At 33.0% G+C, this 15,700-nt stretch overlaps 2 protein-coding genes across 5 annotated transcripts; both read left to right on the top strand.

The window, feature by feature from the left end:
• Window positions 1–101: 101 nt before the first annotated feature.
• LOC129786180 (probable nuclear transport factor 2) lies at window positions 102–1,314 on the top strand. The gene is made up of 4 exons (XM_055821028.1): window positions 102–227; window positions 430–501; window positions 564–662; window positions 729–1,314. Exons 1-4 carry the CDS (start codon window positions 120–122, stop codon window positions 840–842), a joined length of 393 nt encoding a protein of 130 aa, XP_055677003.1. The 5' UTR covers window positions 102–119; the 3' UTR covers window positions 843–1,314.
• A 528-nt stretch (window positions 1,315–1,842) lies between these two features.
• LOC129786003 (NADPH--cytochrome P450 reductase-like) lies at window positions 1,843–15,322 on the top strand. 4 transcript variants are annotated; one of them, XM_055820755.1, is made up of 8 exons: window positions 1,843–1,984; window positions 9,679–9,850; window positions 9,925–10,267; window positions 12,540–12,664; window positions 12,739–13,495; window positions 13,563–13,898; window positions 13,961–14,118; window positions 14,525–15,322. In XM_055820755.1, exons 2-8 carry the CDS (start codon window positions 9,684–9,686, stop codon window positions 14,667–14,669), a joined length of 2,031 nt encoding a protein of 676 aa, XP_055676730.1. In that variant the 5' UTR covers window positions 1,843–1,984; window positions 9,679–9,683; the 3' UTR covers window positions 14,670–15,322. The 4 variants fall into 4 exon arrangements, with proteins under 4 accessions (XP_055676730.1, XP_055676729.1, XP_055676731.1 ...); XM_055820754.1 differs by lacking the exon at window positions 1,843–1,984 and adding an exon at window positions 3,437–3,906; XM_055820756.1 differs by lacking the exon at window positions 1,843–1,984 and adding an exon at window positions 3,453–3,910.
• The last annotated feature ends 378 nt before the right edge of the window (window positions 15,323–15,700 follow it).

The raw sequence follows: 15,700 nt of genomic DNA, 5'->3' as shown, positions 1-15,700 counted from the left end.
TGACAACCGCCTGCACAAATAAAAAGAAGAAGAAGTAGAACACACAGCTTAGCCGCAGTGACTAAAAAATAAGATATTTTATAAGAAAAAGTGAATATTATAATCATTTAGCTAGGAGAATGGCTCTCAATCCACAATATGAAGAAATTGGGAAAGGATTCGTGCAACAGTACTACCTACTTTTCGACAATCCCAGTACGCGATCCGGATTAGCCAATTTCTACAATGTGAGTGAAAAAATGGGGCAAAAAACAAAGAGGGACTGCAAAATTCACTAATAGCACTCAATACAGACTTTAATTTGCATTTTAAATTAGAAATATTCGCGTATTGAGGTTTATTTGAAAGAAATTTTCGTAAAGGACTTTGGACATAACCTCAATTGTGGCATTCCCGTATTTTGACTCTTCTTCTTCTTCTTCTTCGCAGGTGGAGACTTCCTTCATGACCTTCGAGGGGCAACAAATTCAGGGCTCATTGAAGATTATTGAGAAATTACAGGTGAGTGTGCATTGAGTGTATTTGCCAAAAATACATTGATGATTCATTGTTTCCTTTTGCAGAGCTTAGCATTTCAGAAAATTAATCGAATCATAACATCAGTAGATTCCCAGCCAATGTTTGACGGTGGAGTCCTTATAAATGTCCTGGGGCGCCTTCAGGTAACTTTTTATTCGTCCTGACAATGACTCTTTATTTTGCTAAGCCCTTCTTTATTTTCTTGACAGTGCGACGATGATCCCCCACATGCCTACAACCAAATATTTGTGCTGAAACCAGTGGCTAATTCATTTTACTGTGCTCACGACATCTTTCGCCTCAACATCCACGATACAGCCTAATTATCAACAAAATCTCCAAACTCATCATTTATCAGTCGAAAAATGAATTTTCTTTTAATGAAAAAAAAAAACAAATATCCTGAAATGAAAATTATACCTCCAAATAATTTCTCTCACAAACTATTATATATTTAGTTTCAAAGATTTATTGTGTCTTTATAAATTTATAATATCTCACTAACTTCAAATTATATAAGGACATATTATTACAGTAAAGAAAACATCGTACTATGAAATAACAGAGATTTAAATTTATAAAAAAATGCATTGCGTTTTGTGCCTCCCATCAAAACTATTAAAAATGCAAATTGTTTAAGAATTTAAGCTTATTACATATTTTTTAAATTCAGCTGAAAACAAGTTATCACCATTCATGAATTAATTCTTTTTAATAAAACAAAAAAAATCTTTAATCTTTGTCATTTTCAATTTTATTGTAAAGAATAAATGAAATGGAAAGTTGCAAAAAATATTTTATTTTTTTTTTCTTTAAAAATTTACAATTTTTTGGGTTTTCTAGGCATTTTCCGGTGAAAACGCAATCAAGAAGAAAACCTTCCGGAATTTTTCTCGCGGGAAATCGTATATTTTAACGGAAATTTTTTAATATGAAAATTACTTTTTCTTTGTTCAAAAATTCACAAATTTTCTGTCTGGATACCTATTTTTCTCTTTTCTGTTTATTATGATGCTATTTCCGGTGAAATTTTGCTGCTTTTCCGCATTTTTTTTTGAGAAAAGTGGGAAAACAAAAATGGACTTTGAAAGGTTTAAAACAAATGCATCGCGTAAATAGTAAGTGAAAGGTTTTTCTTACACACTTTTCTCATATGAACGAATATCCTTGAATTTTTCCGCGCCATTCAACGCAATTGCGCAATTTGACCCCAAAACATCGATTCTTTCCCGGAAAAACACCGGAAAACACGAGAAAATTGCGTAAAACAAGTAGAGTGAGCGAGACAGATGACAGATTATGCATTCTTCTCTCTCTTACATCAGTTTGTGAACGTCAAATTGTTGTGACATCACTAGTTGAAATCAAAGATTTCGTACAAGTTTTTTGACCAAAAGTGTGCCTTTTAAAAGGATTTTAATTAAATTGTTTGCAACAATTGTTATTTCTGAACAATAATAACGTGGTAAGTAATCAAATTCTCGCATTTCCATCCTGTTTTTCCGTAGTATTTTACTTCATTGAGAAATTATTACGCCATGCAAGTCTCATGAAACGTCATCACATGACGATAGTTCGTCTCATTTGGATGTGGTCAATTTTTTTTATTTATTTTTAACGAGATGGCATGAGGAAAAATATCTTCGTCTCACTCTGTTTTTTTGTGGAACGTGTGGAACTTGAGCGGAAAATTTTTAAAAAATTAATTTTTCTGGAAAAAACTCATTTTTGGGGCGTCAAAAGTTGACGGGTGGCTCATGGGGGTCCCGGGGAGCTTCAGTAAAAACATGGGGGCGCAACTCGACGGAGTGCACGTCTCATTCTCTCTTCAACCAACTAAACAGGCGCCATATAACGTCTGGTCCAAATATTAAAATTTGAACTTTAACGAACTTTTATTTTGTTTTTCCAAAAATGCGATTTTCCTTGTTTTTCCCCAAATTTTTGGGTATAAAACGCATTTTTGGGACTCCTGGGGCACTTACGGGTGCTCCCACGGCCCTGGGAAGCCGCTTTGTGCGGAATTTGGGGCCCGCGGAAATTTTGACGGTTGGGTTACAAACTTGAAAATTTTGACGGTTGGGGATTTTACACGCACTTTTTTTCCCGGAAATGGATTTTCGTGACTTTTGGAATTTTTGATGCCAAAAATTCAAAAGTGTTTCCCTGGTCACAAAAAACGTAATTTCGCTAGGAAATTTGGCGGAAAACGCGAGAAAATTGCGAAAAACTGATAGTGTGAGGGAGACGGATAGCGGTGAAATGCATCCATCTCATTTTCTCTTGAGGAAATAGTACCAAAAATGGCGCCAATTTCAAAAATAGTCAAAAAAGCATAAAATTTATGTTTTAAATTAAATTTATTTTAGAAATGCATAGCTGAACAGGAACGAAATCCTTTCTTTATCATATAGAAAGATTTTTAATAAAATGTTAGTTATAAATGATTTATTTTTTTACTCTGTTCGAATTAACGATGCCTTTTTTACCAAACGGCTTGACCGATTGCGATGAAATTTGATACAGAGTTGGGAGAAAAAAGTAGCGAGCGTTTCCTTTTACGATTTTAATCATAATTATTAATACCTAGTAGTTACAAATATATTAAAATTTTAAGCAGTTGCAACACCTCTAAGATCATAAACAACATAACAAGTCGTCATTTTGAATTCTAGCATAAAATCTGTTTGATGTATTGAAATTAACAGATAGCAATTTAAAAAAAAATTTTGTTATAAAGTTAGGTATCAGAATCCCTAAAAATATCCAAAATATTCAAAATAATTAAATCTTTCAATATTGTTTAATGGCATTCACTCTCGTCTGCCCGGGGGCCTGCATTCACTGGTATTCGATACATTTACATGTGTGCGTGAATAACATAAATTTTATTAATCTGCTTCATTTCTTACGATTCCACTCGCTTATATTCAAGTTCTTCATTTATTCCGTGAATACAGTCGCGAGCAGTCGCACCGCACCTGAGAGTATTATGTGTCATGAAGAAGTGTTTGTTATCTCAAAAAGCGACTAGGAAATATAATCTGAGTGTCTGATTCTCAGTGAAGCAATTTTTTCGAAAAAATTTTCCTATATATAGAGGCCCTGTCTGCACGAAAGATTATTGTTCAGTGATACGTCGTTTGAGTGTTTTTATAAAGAAAGAAATTTTATCAAAAATATTGCAATAAAAAAAAGTTATGACTGTTGCTGACAGCAATTAAAAGAAAAGAAAAGAAGCATTTTTGCATATAAATTGTTACTGAAAAACCCGAAATTTATTTAATTCCAAACGACCTGTTGCAAGTGATTTCACTGTCGTGAAAGTTTCTGGAAAAAAAAGAGAAGAAGAAATATTAATAAACCAGTTATCCGTTCGCGAATAAAGTAAGTTATATTAATGTGCCGATATATGTATACATTCATCATACATACTATAGGTATAAAATGCATTTTCCTGTCGTGTCTGACTTTTTATTCATGATGATATGACACTTTTTTTTCCACAAAATGCGAAAATGTGGGGATAGAGGTTAAATAATTTTGACCCTCGTATTACAATGTGGTATGTACGTAGTACCATTGATTTTGTTAGGTATATGTGTTAGGCATACACAAATATTAAAAATTTATGAACATCAGTATTGGGCTCCATGTGTGATGGTATATCAGAGTGGCAACTCGCTGCTGGCAGAAGAATAAAAAGCTTTCTAAATCCTTATGTAAGAGGTTGAATTAAAAATTTTAATTTTATATGTATAACTCCTCTGGACAATTGGCCTTATTCCAATGAGAAAATGTAGCATTGAATGTGTAGTGTAGTAGACTATTTCGTCGCACACAGATGGATAAAAAAATCTCCCAAATTTTTACCATTTGCTGCGTGTGGTTAATTTTATTTTTACTCCACGAATAGACTAACGTCACTCTGTGTAATCATAATGCCCGTAATTCCTAACATTTTTCTTGGTGAATATTGACCTTCAAGAGATTTGTGATTTTCTTTTTCACTTCCTCAATTTTATTTTTAAACCCGAATTTTATTTTCTGATGAATTTTTATTCGTTATATGAAAAAATTCGTGTACAATGGGAACCAATAATTTTGATAATCATGCATAGTATTTAAAAATTCCACAATACTTTTCTCCTTATCATTAATTCTTACTATGATTAAACCGCATGTTGTGGGTGTTGTAATAGTAGGTTTGTAAAAGAATTTAAAGGAAGTTCTAATGCTATATCACACTGGTCGTTTTTTTGAAGAATTGAAAAAAAACCAGGATATCAAGATCTTTTTAGATTTCTTATATTAACTACATGAAATAGGAAAAGGTTCATTTTGTTCAAAGCTCAATGATGCTCACCGTGTAATAGTTAGTGGCCATTACTGTTTGTTCCTTTAATTAATATTAGATATTATTATTAATTTTCAAAATGACATTGGAATCTACTAAACACGTCTCTTTAAATTGAGATAAGAAGTATAGTAACAATTAAATACATTTGCAAAATATGTATACACAGTGGAGTATGTTAACGGTTGATTGTAATTATATACATACATACTATATAGATAGATAGGTAAATATATACCATGCAATGCATGTGTGAAGTATTCACTTCCTTGTGCACTTTGCGCAAATTGCAAATTGCGTACAATAAGATAGTGTGTGAGACGATAGATATAGATAAGTATATACTAACCATATATTTTATTTGTATAATTTCAAATTCAGTTTTTGCATTGAATTGCATTAAAAATTTTTCACATATGAAAAATGTATAAGATTATCTCCGGCACGAAACAAATTCTTCTTACATTGTATGAGTGAAAAATAAGGTCTAGAAAAGTTAGTCGATTAAATTTTATGCAGTTACCTGTTTAACCTATTTTTTTGTACTATATATTTTGGGTCATCTTATATTTACGCACAATTTTAACCTCAAAAATCCATTATGAAATGTACGGGTAAGCTGACCAAGCTTACGAGAGCTGTGTTTCTTTTAGTGTACCAATTTTGTGAGAGCAAACTAGAACGCGAATTAATTTAAATAGGTACACGCAAAGTCGGAAAAAGTTGAAAAGTCATCTCCCAAGAAATCTTTAAAACGCCATATCTCGGGAACGGATCCATAGATTTTCATAAATTTTTTTTTGTTTGAAAGATCTTGAAGTCAGCTATAACATATCGAAAAATGAAAAAAATTTATGTCGCCATTTTCGAAAAATTCGAGTTCGAAATTTTCGAAAACTTTGTTTTTGACTTTAGCGCCTCTTGCGGACATTTCTCGAAGTTGCAATGTTCTAGACATTTGTAGGGTTTCTCGAAACCTTTCATTTGCGCTTGAGTTGATCAAGATCGGACTTGTAGAACCCGAGATATGACATGCCAACTTTGGAAGGCTATATCTCGAGAACGGCGACATAGATTTTCTTCATTTTTGGCATGGAGCTAGATAATATAGTCAGCTATAACATATCAAAAAATGAAGCAAATCGATAATGGCGTTTTCGAGATATTCATCGAAAACTCATCAAAAATTTTGTTTTTGATTTTTGGCCCTCTAGCGGTCACTTTTGAAACTTCGGATGTTCTAGAGAGTTGTTGGGTTTGTTGAGATCTTTCATTTGACCCCGGGTTGATCATAATCGGTCAAGCCGTTTTCGAGTTATGGTCGATTTTCGATGAAAAATTGTGGCGGCCATATTGACTAAACGGCTTGACCGATTTTCGAAAATGAGGTATCGTTGGAAAGCTCTTGATGGCCCCTACAACATATCAAAATTTCAGCCCTCTAGCTGTAATAGCGGCTGAGATATAGCGAAAACAAAATTTTGAGGTTATTCAAAATGGCGGACGGGGGGGTGGGGGGTAAAATTTGACATCATAATCGGATGTCTTCCAGTCGATATATAAACTTTGCCGTTTACCGCAAGTCTCTATCTATCACCGTTCTCTCGCAATTAGGCGATAGGTTCCGGCCGGCCGGCCGGACGGACGGCCGGCCGGAAAAAAAATTTTTTGGCGCATACGTTTTTTGGAATGTGGGGACCCTAATTCGTGCTCATCCCAAGTTTGAGCCCGATCTGACGACTTTCGATTTTGCTCGGTACACAAAAGCTGTGTCTGAAAGAAACACAGCTAAAAACTGAAATGTAAGAAAAAGCAGTCTGAGTAAATATAAAATGACCCAATAGATTTTTATTTTATATGATGACCTACATAAAAATATAAAGAATTGCGCGAATTGCTGTACCATTGTCGTCTGATGGTAAAGAATAATAATATACTATGATCTTAGTTATCTAATATATCTACAGACAGTGTAAGTTAAGTATTTTCTAGGAATGATCCACGTTAATTTAATTACCGTATCTATGGTTAATCATAGGAATGATGCATTCCTTGATTTTAGAAAGATTATGATTGTTTAGTTTTACACAGATTGAATGCTTTTAAGTGATGAGGTTTTGCATACAAGACACAGACGTATTATTAAAGTCTCAAAGCCTTTAAAGGGCACCTTTTCGTCTTCAATTCTGATAGAGGACGGTCTAATACGGTATTAAATACAAATCAATATTCATGATTTCTCTACAATTTTAGAGTCTATTTAATCTCCTAAAAAATAGGTAAAAAAATCACTCAGAGGTTTGAATTAAACCATCTATCCCTACTCAAACCGGTAACATAAAAACTTAATTGTCAAAGTGCTAGAGATCTAATTTATTTACCTGGGTCTAAGTTTTTTAGGCTGAGCTTAATTTTTTCAAGTTTTAAAAGAGCCTGCACTAAACAAATTTAGCACTGCTCTAAAAAGCTGGCTTTAGAAACGCACTAGTCCGAATTTAATAATGAATTTTTCTCAATAATTAGAACAGAATTTATTGATTTAAAACAAGAATTGCTACTGTTTTATATTAACGGTTGAAATTCTAATAGCCTGTCATCTGTGCAACCTCATTGGTCGATAACTTAAATATCGGCTCGAACTTAGCTAGATAGCTCTAAAACAGTTTTTCCGATCTAAATAAAAAAAATTCTTTCAAAAGATTTCTTAAAAAGACTAGACTTCTTCTGACTCAAAACCATTCAATTTAAATCATTGAATCAGTTAGGTCTCACGTAATTCTACAACTATTTTGAACATTATAAATCACTAATATTTACATATTCATCGCATCATCATAGTCTAATTTCTATTCTACAGATGAATTAAATAATAGCGCAGGTATATTAGTCACGTAGTTAAATACAGGGTGATTCTTTCCACATTCTAGCTAGTTAGTAGGTAAGGTAGGTAATGAAGAATAATTTATTATAGAGTGTAAAACAAGATTTATAGAGAATATTGAAGAGAACTATGCAAAGATCAGTGACAATTACCGTCTGACTGAGATGCTTCCGGAATAAAGGAAGTTCCCCATTATTCTACTAACCAAGGTCATGTCTGCGGGAAAACGGGTGTCACCTGCGATGGGAATATTGTGGAAGTGTGAAAAAAATGCTCAATTTAAACATTCAATGATTAAACTTTAATTAGAATTGAGAAGTTAAGCTTGAAATTACTGCGCGTATTAGAGAGAAGTGATTTGTAAATTTTCCTATTTACCCGGGTGGTGAGGATGGTTAATTTGCGATTTTTGTTACTACGACAAAAGAACGTGTCATTCATCTATAGATAAGTGTGATTTTGTTAGAGACAAATGTGTCCGTAAGCATGACCATATGGTTTCTTTAGGTAAATATTGATAAACACGATAAAGAGTAAATAATGTGTGTAAGAAAATAAAAAAGCTCGAGTAGAATAGTTGCAATAATTTCATGTAAGTTAGCGTCACTATCCATGTATTAGATAATAAGTATATGTACAGTTTACTATATAGGACTGTTGCTCATGTATATTATTCCGTTGCTACATCACCATTTGTGTTCTAACGACCTTCAGTGAGACCATTCAGAATGTATGTAGAAAAAAAAAGATTTTTGCGTGTGAATCTTTTTCGTTATGTTTATTATTTTTTCATTTTAAATGTCTGATCAGTCTGTTAGCACAAGATAATGAAATATCGATGACTGTGGCGTAATTTGTAATATTGAAGTATCGTCTCGTTTTCATACATAAATGTACATACTTTCACCACGAGAGATAACCAATGCTTATATACTTGAACTGCTAGTTTGTAGTTTGTGATTAAAAAAAAAGAAGTAAAAAAAACTCCATCTTCGTAGTGAAGTACCGAAGAAAATTCATTTCCAGTAAAACAAGTTATATGTTGTGTGAACAAGCTTCTTCTAGCATTCTTTTTAGTTTTAACGATAAAATTGTTAAGACCCATAGAAAGTGGATTTTCTTATTTATATTAGCTTGGTGTATTAGGTAAATACATAATACATTCATTTCTTTTTTACACAATATATCGAAGAGTTTCAGCAGACTCTGACGTGCTCAAGTGATCTTTTGCCGTGTCATATCTCAATGCGAAAGACGTAGGTTTTTCCGAGTTTATTACGCGGTTGATGGGCAACTTCATGACAAGCTCATGTCTGTGTTTCCACCAGAAATGTTATCCACACACTAAGAAGACGCGACTAGTCGAATCACTATGATGGAGTGTAATTTAAATAATTTAAGTTGTTATATTCAAAGAGTGTTATTTTTCAATTTGACCATCATCCGGAATTTTTCGTTTTGTTATGATTTATATTGCGTAATATGTATAGCATATAAAATTCACGCGTGTTTGTGTGTTGATTAATGCTCTTGCCTACTTCTACACACCTTTATGTATTATACATACCTACTACATATTTTATATAAAGATTATCATTTTGCCTTATGTATGTATATTATCGAACTAGAAATATGAGCCTTTTTTGCCAAAATGTGTTCCTCAGGGTCACAAACATTTCATAATGATGTAAGAAAAAATTGATTGCGGCAATGGTGTTTTTGGTTGTTCTCTGTAGATTTCACTTGTCGGCATGTGAGGGGTAAATTATAATTAATTTTATCTACGAAACTCATCCCAGATATTTCAAAACATACAGAAAGGCATTAAGAAATTTTTTTTATTAAGGATTTAATGAAGGACTTTTATTCTTTTTAACAAAATTATTAATTTTCTTTTTTATTTTCAAATTATTTTCCACAGAAAAAATGGAATCGATAGAATCAGAGCAAATTGAGGTGACAGAGTCTGAGCCATTTCTTGGACCATTGGATATTGTTTTGCTCGTTATTTTGATAGCAGCCGCAGCTTGGTGGTTACTAAAAAATAAAAAGAGCAACAATGAATCTAATTCTGCACGATCATATTCAATTCAGTAAGTTTTAATTAAAATTTTATTAGTAATTAAAAGAAAAACTTTAAACTCATTAAATTTCTTTTGGTTTGCAGACCCACAACAGTCAACACCATGACTATGGCTGAGAATTCCTTCATAAAGAAACTAAAAGCATCTGGAAGGAGTTTAGTTGTCTTCTATGGATCACAGACTGGGACAGCTGAGGAATTTGCGGGGCGCTTAGCCAAGGAGGGTATGCGCTATCAATTGAAAGGCATGGTGGCTGATCCTGAAGAGTGTGACATGGAGGAACTTTTAAATCTCAAAACAATAGACAATTCTCTAGCTGTCTTCTGTCTGGCAACATACGGTGAAGGAGATCCAACTGACAATGCTATGGAATTCTACGAATGGATTAAAAATGGGGATGTGGACTTGACCGGGCTTAATTATGCCGTAAGTTTCAAATTGAATTTCATTTCCATTGCAAAGTTATTTTGTGTTGTATATGCTTCGTCGTATCCGAGTGGTGTCACGTATATTAACTTGCTAAACAGCTAAACTGGTTCTGTCCTAAATAGAAAATCGAATGATTGTGAAATTATTTCATTTAGGGAGATATTTTATTTTATTTTCATTTAAAATCTCATACTATTTTGCTTACGCGCGTATGCATTGTAGGGAATTTTCCGCAATTTATCACTTTTTACCGTATTCTATAGGAAATCATTAACGTCACGTTTCTACTTCCTTTCATTTGCTCTTGGCCGTTTTTCTTGCTTCGCCAACAGCTGGCATACATTATAGTGGTCACCGCGTGTCCATGAGTTTGTAAGAAAGTTGTTCTTTATGGAAAAGTGGGAAAAGTGGTTTTCATTAAAACACAAATATACCGTTTTTTGATTTGAATCCGTTTACGGTGTACCTGGATTTTTTTTTAAATTTAAATTTTAACAATACAAAAAGAACTATGTTGCAGGATGTTAGAAAAGAAATAGGTTTCGTTCATATAAAACTTTTCTACAATTTAATAAAATTTAATTTATTTTTAGATTCACAGAAGCTAGACGGAATAGCAATAAAATGAATAGGTATTTAGGCTAAAAAAAGAACTTTGTTACTAAGGCTAGCTAGAATTTTCTTGTTCTCTGTTGAACGTTTCCTCCCACAGTTTTTTAGAAAGACTAATTCCATGAATTTTGCATAAATTTAAATGTCTTTTTGTTTAGGTTGTTAAACGTTATTTTAAATTTTCTATAATGGAGACAGATGATTCATTTTAATTGGTCACTTTATCATGCGGAACTACAGGGTCTTGATCGTGTCGTGGTCATCGCCATGTCTTATCTAATCACATAGATTGTTGTGTATACATAGATTTCACGTGCAATACATAACAGAATTCACGCTCTTCAACTATGATGCATACTTCATATTAATCTGTGTTTATTCTATTCATTTATGTAGAGTTTTATCTAAACATATAGAATAATTAATGTATTTGATAGATTAATGAAATTTCTAATTACATTTAGCTCTTCAAAGATTCTTGAATTTAATTTTCCTCATTTCGTTTCTTACTGAATTAATATAGGAAAGTATTTATATAGTTTTTGAAATCTTAAATTACCAAAAAAGGAAATTCTGTCAACTCAAAGTTTTAGTAGAAACTTAAAAAGAAAAATATTTCTCATTTTTTATTAAAAACAAATATTTTTTAAAGTCCCAACAAATTATTTTTCCTAAATTCGATTTACAGAATTTGTTAGAATTATTTAAATATGATAAAAAACGCCATAATAAAAACTTTGAATAAGATTTAGCCTCAATAAAATGTTGAGTTCTTTTGCGATCTTAACATTAAAATTTTAATTAAATCATTAAAAAAAAGTATGTTTCCAGAAGTTGAGATAAAGCAAAATCGTTTTTACAGAGCGTGTCCTTAAAAATGATCCATAATTTGCGTAAGAAATAAATAAAATCTTCACGAAATTCATGATTTTTCCGAATTAAAAAAAAAGAAACCGCCGTTGAACAACCGTTTTATTTGAATGTGGTCAACACTTTTCCTAATTTAAAGACAAAAAATACATTTTTGGGGATCTAAAAATATTTGGGAGCGCTCCAGTGACCACCACGGAGTTTCTCTAAAAATAATGGGAGCAATTTTGCTGGAAAATCTCGTGGAAAATGCGAGAAAATTGCGAAAAACATTTCTTCCAAGCGAAACAGATATAGAGGCGTGCGAGGGAGAAAATTGAGTTGAGATGGCACGTGCAATATACCTTTGTCTCAGTTCCTCATTAACCAACAGCGCCAAAATATGATAAACGGCAATTTTTGAAATGAGCTAAATCTCTCTCTTGCATAACATAACCTCTTCTTCTCTCCGGAAGGTGTAGTGAGAATTAAAATAAAGTTTTTCTGCAATTAAATTAATTATTCCACGTTAATTGTCTTGATAATATTTAGTATTAGAAGTAACGTTTAGTGTAGAAACCTTCAAAATAATTAGTTATCTTATTAAATTAATCTACATGCTGGTGTGGAGACTAATTGGAATTTTTCATTCATACCCACTTTACGATGATATTGAGGTCATTCATAAAAGTTTGTTGCCGGAACGCTAATTCTCTGTCCGGGAGCATCTTTAAACGTCACTGCTATGTATTTTTTCTTGGGGATTTAATTTTTTTTTTCATTGTTTTAATTTTGCTTTTATTTTCAGGTCTTTGGTTTGGGAAATAAAACCTACGAGCACTACAATAAGGTGGCTATTTATGTTGACAAACGTCTGGAGGAACTTGGTGCCACGAGGGTGTTCGAGTGTGGCCTCGGAGATGATGATGCAAAGTAAATTAAATTAGCTTAATTTACTCTCCAAGAAGTTCTTCTATTTTAAATTATTTTTATTTGTTTCTTTCAAGCATTGAAGATGACTTTATTACATGGAAAGATCGTTTCTGGCCAGTAGTTTGCGATTACTTTGGCATTGAGAGTACAGGCGAGGATATTCTTGTGCGTCAGTATCGCCTCCTTGAACAGCCCGATGTGACTCCAGACCGCATTTACTGCGGTGAAGTTGCTCGGCTACACTCCCTGCAGAATCAGAGACCGCCTTTCGATGCAAAGAACCCATATTTAGCACCAATTCGCATTAACAGGGAGCTCCACAAGGGCGGTGGGCGGTCGTGTATGCATGTTGAATTCGATATTGAGGGATCAAAGATGCGCTACGAAGCTGGAGATCATTTGGCCATGTATGCAGTGAATGATAGTTCTCTTGTTGAGCGTTTGGGTGAGCTGTGCAAGGCAGATCTGGATCAAGTATTCTCTCTCATTAATACGGACACTGAGAGTAGCAAGAAGCATCCATTCCCTTGTCCTACAACATACCGCACGGCTTTGACGCATTACTTGGAAATTACTGCAATTCCACGAACGCACATTCTCAAAGAATTGGCGGAATATTGCTCAGATGAGAAGGATAAGGAATTCCTTCGTTTCTTGTCTTCCACAACGGCCGAAGGGAAGGCAAAGTATCAATCGTGGGTGCAGGATGCCACTAGGAATATTGTACACATTCTAGAGGATACACCATCATGTCGTCCACCTATTGATCATGTTTGTGAAATTCTACCTCGACTGCAGCCACGATACTATTCGATATCTTCCTCATCGAAGGTATTTTTCTCATAAAGTTTTCATTTTAATTATTAGAAGATTTAAATGATTTTTTTTTTACGAACAGTTGTATCCGCAAACAGTGCATATAACAGCTGTTCTAGTCAAATATGAAACAGCCACAGGGCGCGTCAATAAGGGTGTTGCCACTAACTTCTTGGCAGCTCAGCGTCCAGAAGGTGATCCACTACCGCGTGTGCCAATATTTATTCGAAAGAGTCAATTCCGTCTACCGACAAAACCCGAAATTCCCATTATTATGATAGGCCCCGGAACGGGTCTAGCACCCTTCCGTGGTTTTATACAAGAAAGGGATAATTGTCGGCGGGAAGGACAAAATGTAGGAGATACTATTTTATATTTTGGTTGCCGTAAGAAGGCAGAAGATTTCCTCTATGAAGAGGTAAGTTTGGGAAGAAAATTAATTTAATTTGCCATTAAAATGATTAATTTTTTTTCTTCCAGGAACTTAATGAATTTGTCAACAAAGGCTCTCTGCAACTTCGTGTGGCCTTCTCTAGGGAGCAAGAAAAGAAAGTTTACGTTACACATTTACTACAGGAGGATAGCGATAAGGTGTGGGATGTAATTGGAGAGAAGAAAGGACACGTTTACATATGCGGGTGAGTAGTTTATTCAACTAAAGTTTTATCATTTAAAAAGTTATGGATGCTTGAGAGTTCAGAGAAAATCGTAAAAATATCCCATAAACGGAAATATTTCTTCAAAATAAAGTTATTATCATAATTTGAAGAAAATTTAAGAGGAATGGTCGCTTAATTGTCTGATTTCTTTAAAAGTACATCTATCAAAAAATTTAATATGATAATTTGGTTGACAATTTGTATCCATAACACAGGTGTTACCTTTTCTGCAAAGGTTTTTTTAATGAGTTTTTTAAGGAACATCTGTGAGCTATAAAATTATTTATGTTAAGCCATGTAATTAACATGTATTACCAGATTGATAAAAGAAGATTTTTTTCAAGATTTAATACAAAATTTAATTATTTTCTCTCCATTTTTGCAGTGATGCTAAAAATATGGCGCTCGATGTACGTAATATTCTACTGAATGTCATCCAAACCAAAGGAAATCTATCAGAGAGCGAAGCGCAGCAATATTTGAAGAAGATGGAAGCACAAAAGAGATATTCAGCGGATGTTTGGAGCTAATTATGGAATATAATATGTTCGAATTTTAACATAATTATTATTTAAATTTGGTTCCATTCCATTTCATTACGTTTTTTTTTAAATGTGTAGCAAAGAATCATGTGCGTCTCACTAGAATTCAAACAAAAATACATTTTTTTCTGGAGAGGTAATGAAGAAGCTGTTTAGTAAGTACAATTTGTAAAAGAAAAATTGTACGATGGATTTACTTTTGTTATAGAATGTTTATTTAGATAAAAAAGAAAAAAGCAACAAATTGTTTATGTGAACGAGAGTTGCGTTAATTATGTTAAATAAATAAAATGGTCACATAGTAGAGGGATTTAGTTAAAAGAAAATTATGCGTATTTTTTTTCTTCTGTTGAAATCTAAATGTTTTTTTTTTGCCTTGTGATAGATTTTACTTTAGAAAATATAGTAGATGTGAAATGAGGAAAAAAAATTGACGAGAAGAGGGTAATTTTTGTTATTAAATTGATAAATTTATTCTGACGTGAACAGATTCGTTACGAGTAGAGTTTAGTAGAAAAAATTGTTAAGGTTAAAATTTGTCAATATTTACTATTTTATTGTAAATTATGGTGTTTGAAAAAGCCACAAACTAATAGATTTTTGTAAAATTTTAATATACATTTATATACTTTAATGTAAAACTTTGTTATTTTATTTTTGTCATCGAATATTTTGTTGGTTTTCTTAACCCTGATGTGCCCAAGAAATTTCTTTTTGAAATTTTCGCGATATTTGATTTCAAATGTCTGGAGAAATCAATTCATAAACAAAGGTCTAAGAATTTCGCACAAAAAGTTCTCAAACCATTTATTCAACCCGATTTTAGCCCTTGGAAGATTTTGCTGGTCTCCATGGTGAATTCGATTTTTTAAAATCGTGATTAACCCAACGAGACCTATTTTCCCAAATGCTGCCCTATTTCGAAATAATTTCCAAAATATGTCGAAAGTAGGTGCCCTATTTTGGAAGGAAATCATCTTTCGAAATATATTCGGAATATTTCCCTATCAATCAGCCCA

This window comes from Lutzomyia longipalpis, chromosome 1, assembly GCF_024334085.1.
Source record: "Lutzomyia longipalpis isolate SR_M1_2022 chromosome 1, ASM2433408v1".
In the NCBI taxonomy this organism is placed as follows: domain Eukaryota; kingdom Metazoa; phylum Arthropoda; class Insecta; order Diptera; family Psychodidae; genus Lutzomyia; species Lutzomyia longipalpis.
This window is presented reverse-complemented; position numbering and strand designations above follow the sequence as displayed.

Coding starts and splice junctions, on each gene's coding strand:
- LOC129786180 (XM_055821028.1), top strand. CDS start 120: ATGGCTCTCAATCCACAATATGAAGAAATTGGGAAAGGATTCGTGCAA. Junction 228..429: donor GATTAGCCAATTTCTACAAT/GTGAGTGAAAAA, acceptor TCTTCTTCGCAG/GTGGAGACTTCCTTCATGAC. Junction 502..563: donor AGATTATTGAGAAATTACAG/GTGAGTGTGCAT, acceptor TTCCTTTTGCAG/AGCTTAGCATTTCAGAAAAT.
- LOC129786003 (XM_055820755.1), top strand. CDS start 9,684: ATGGAATCGATAGAATCAGAGCAAATTGAGGTGACAGAGTCTGAGCCA. Junction 9,851..9,924: donor GCACGATCATATTCAATTCA/GTAAGTTTTAAT, acceptor TTTGGTTTGCAG/ACCCACAACAGTCAACACCA. Junction 10,268..12,539: donor TGACCGGGCTTAATTATGCC/GTAAGTTTCAAA, acceptor TTTTATTTTCAG/GTCTTTGGTTTGGGAAATAA.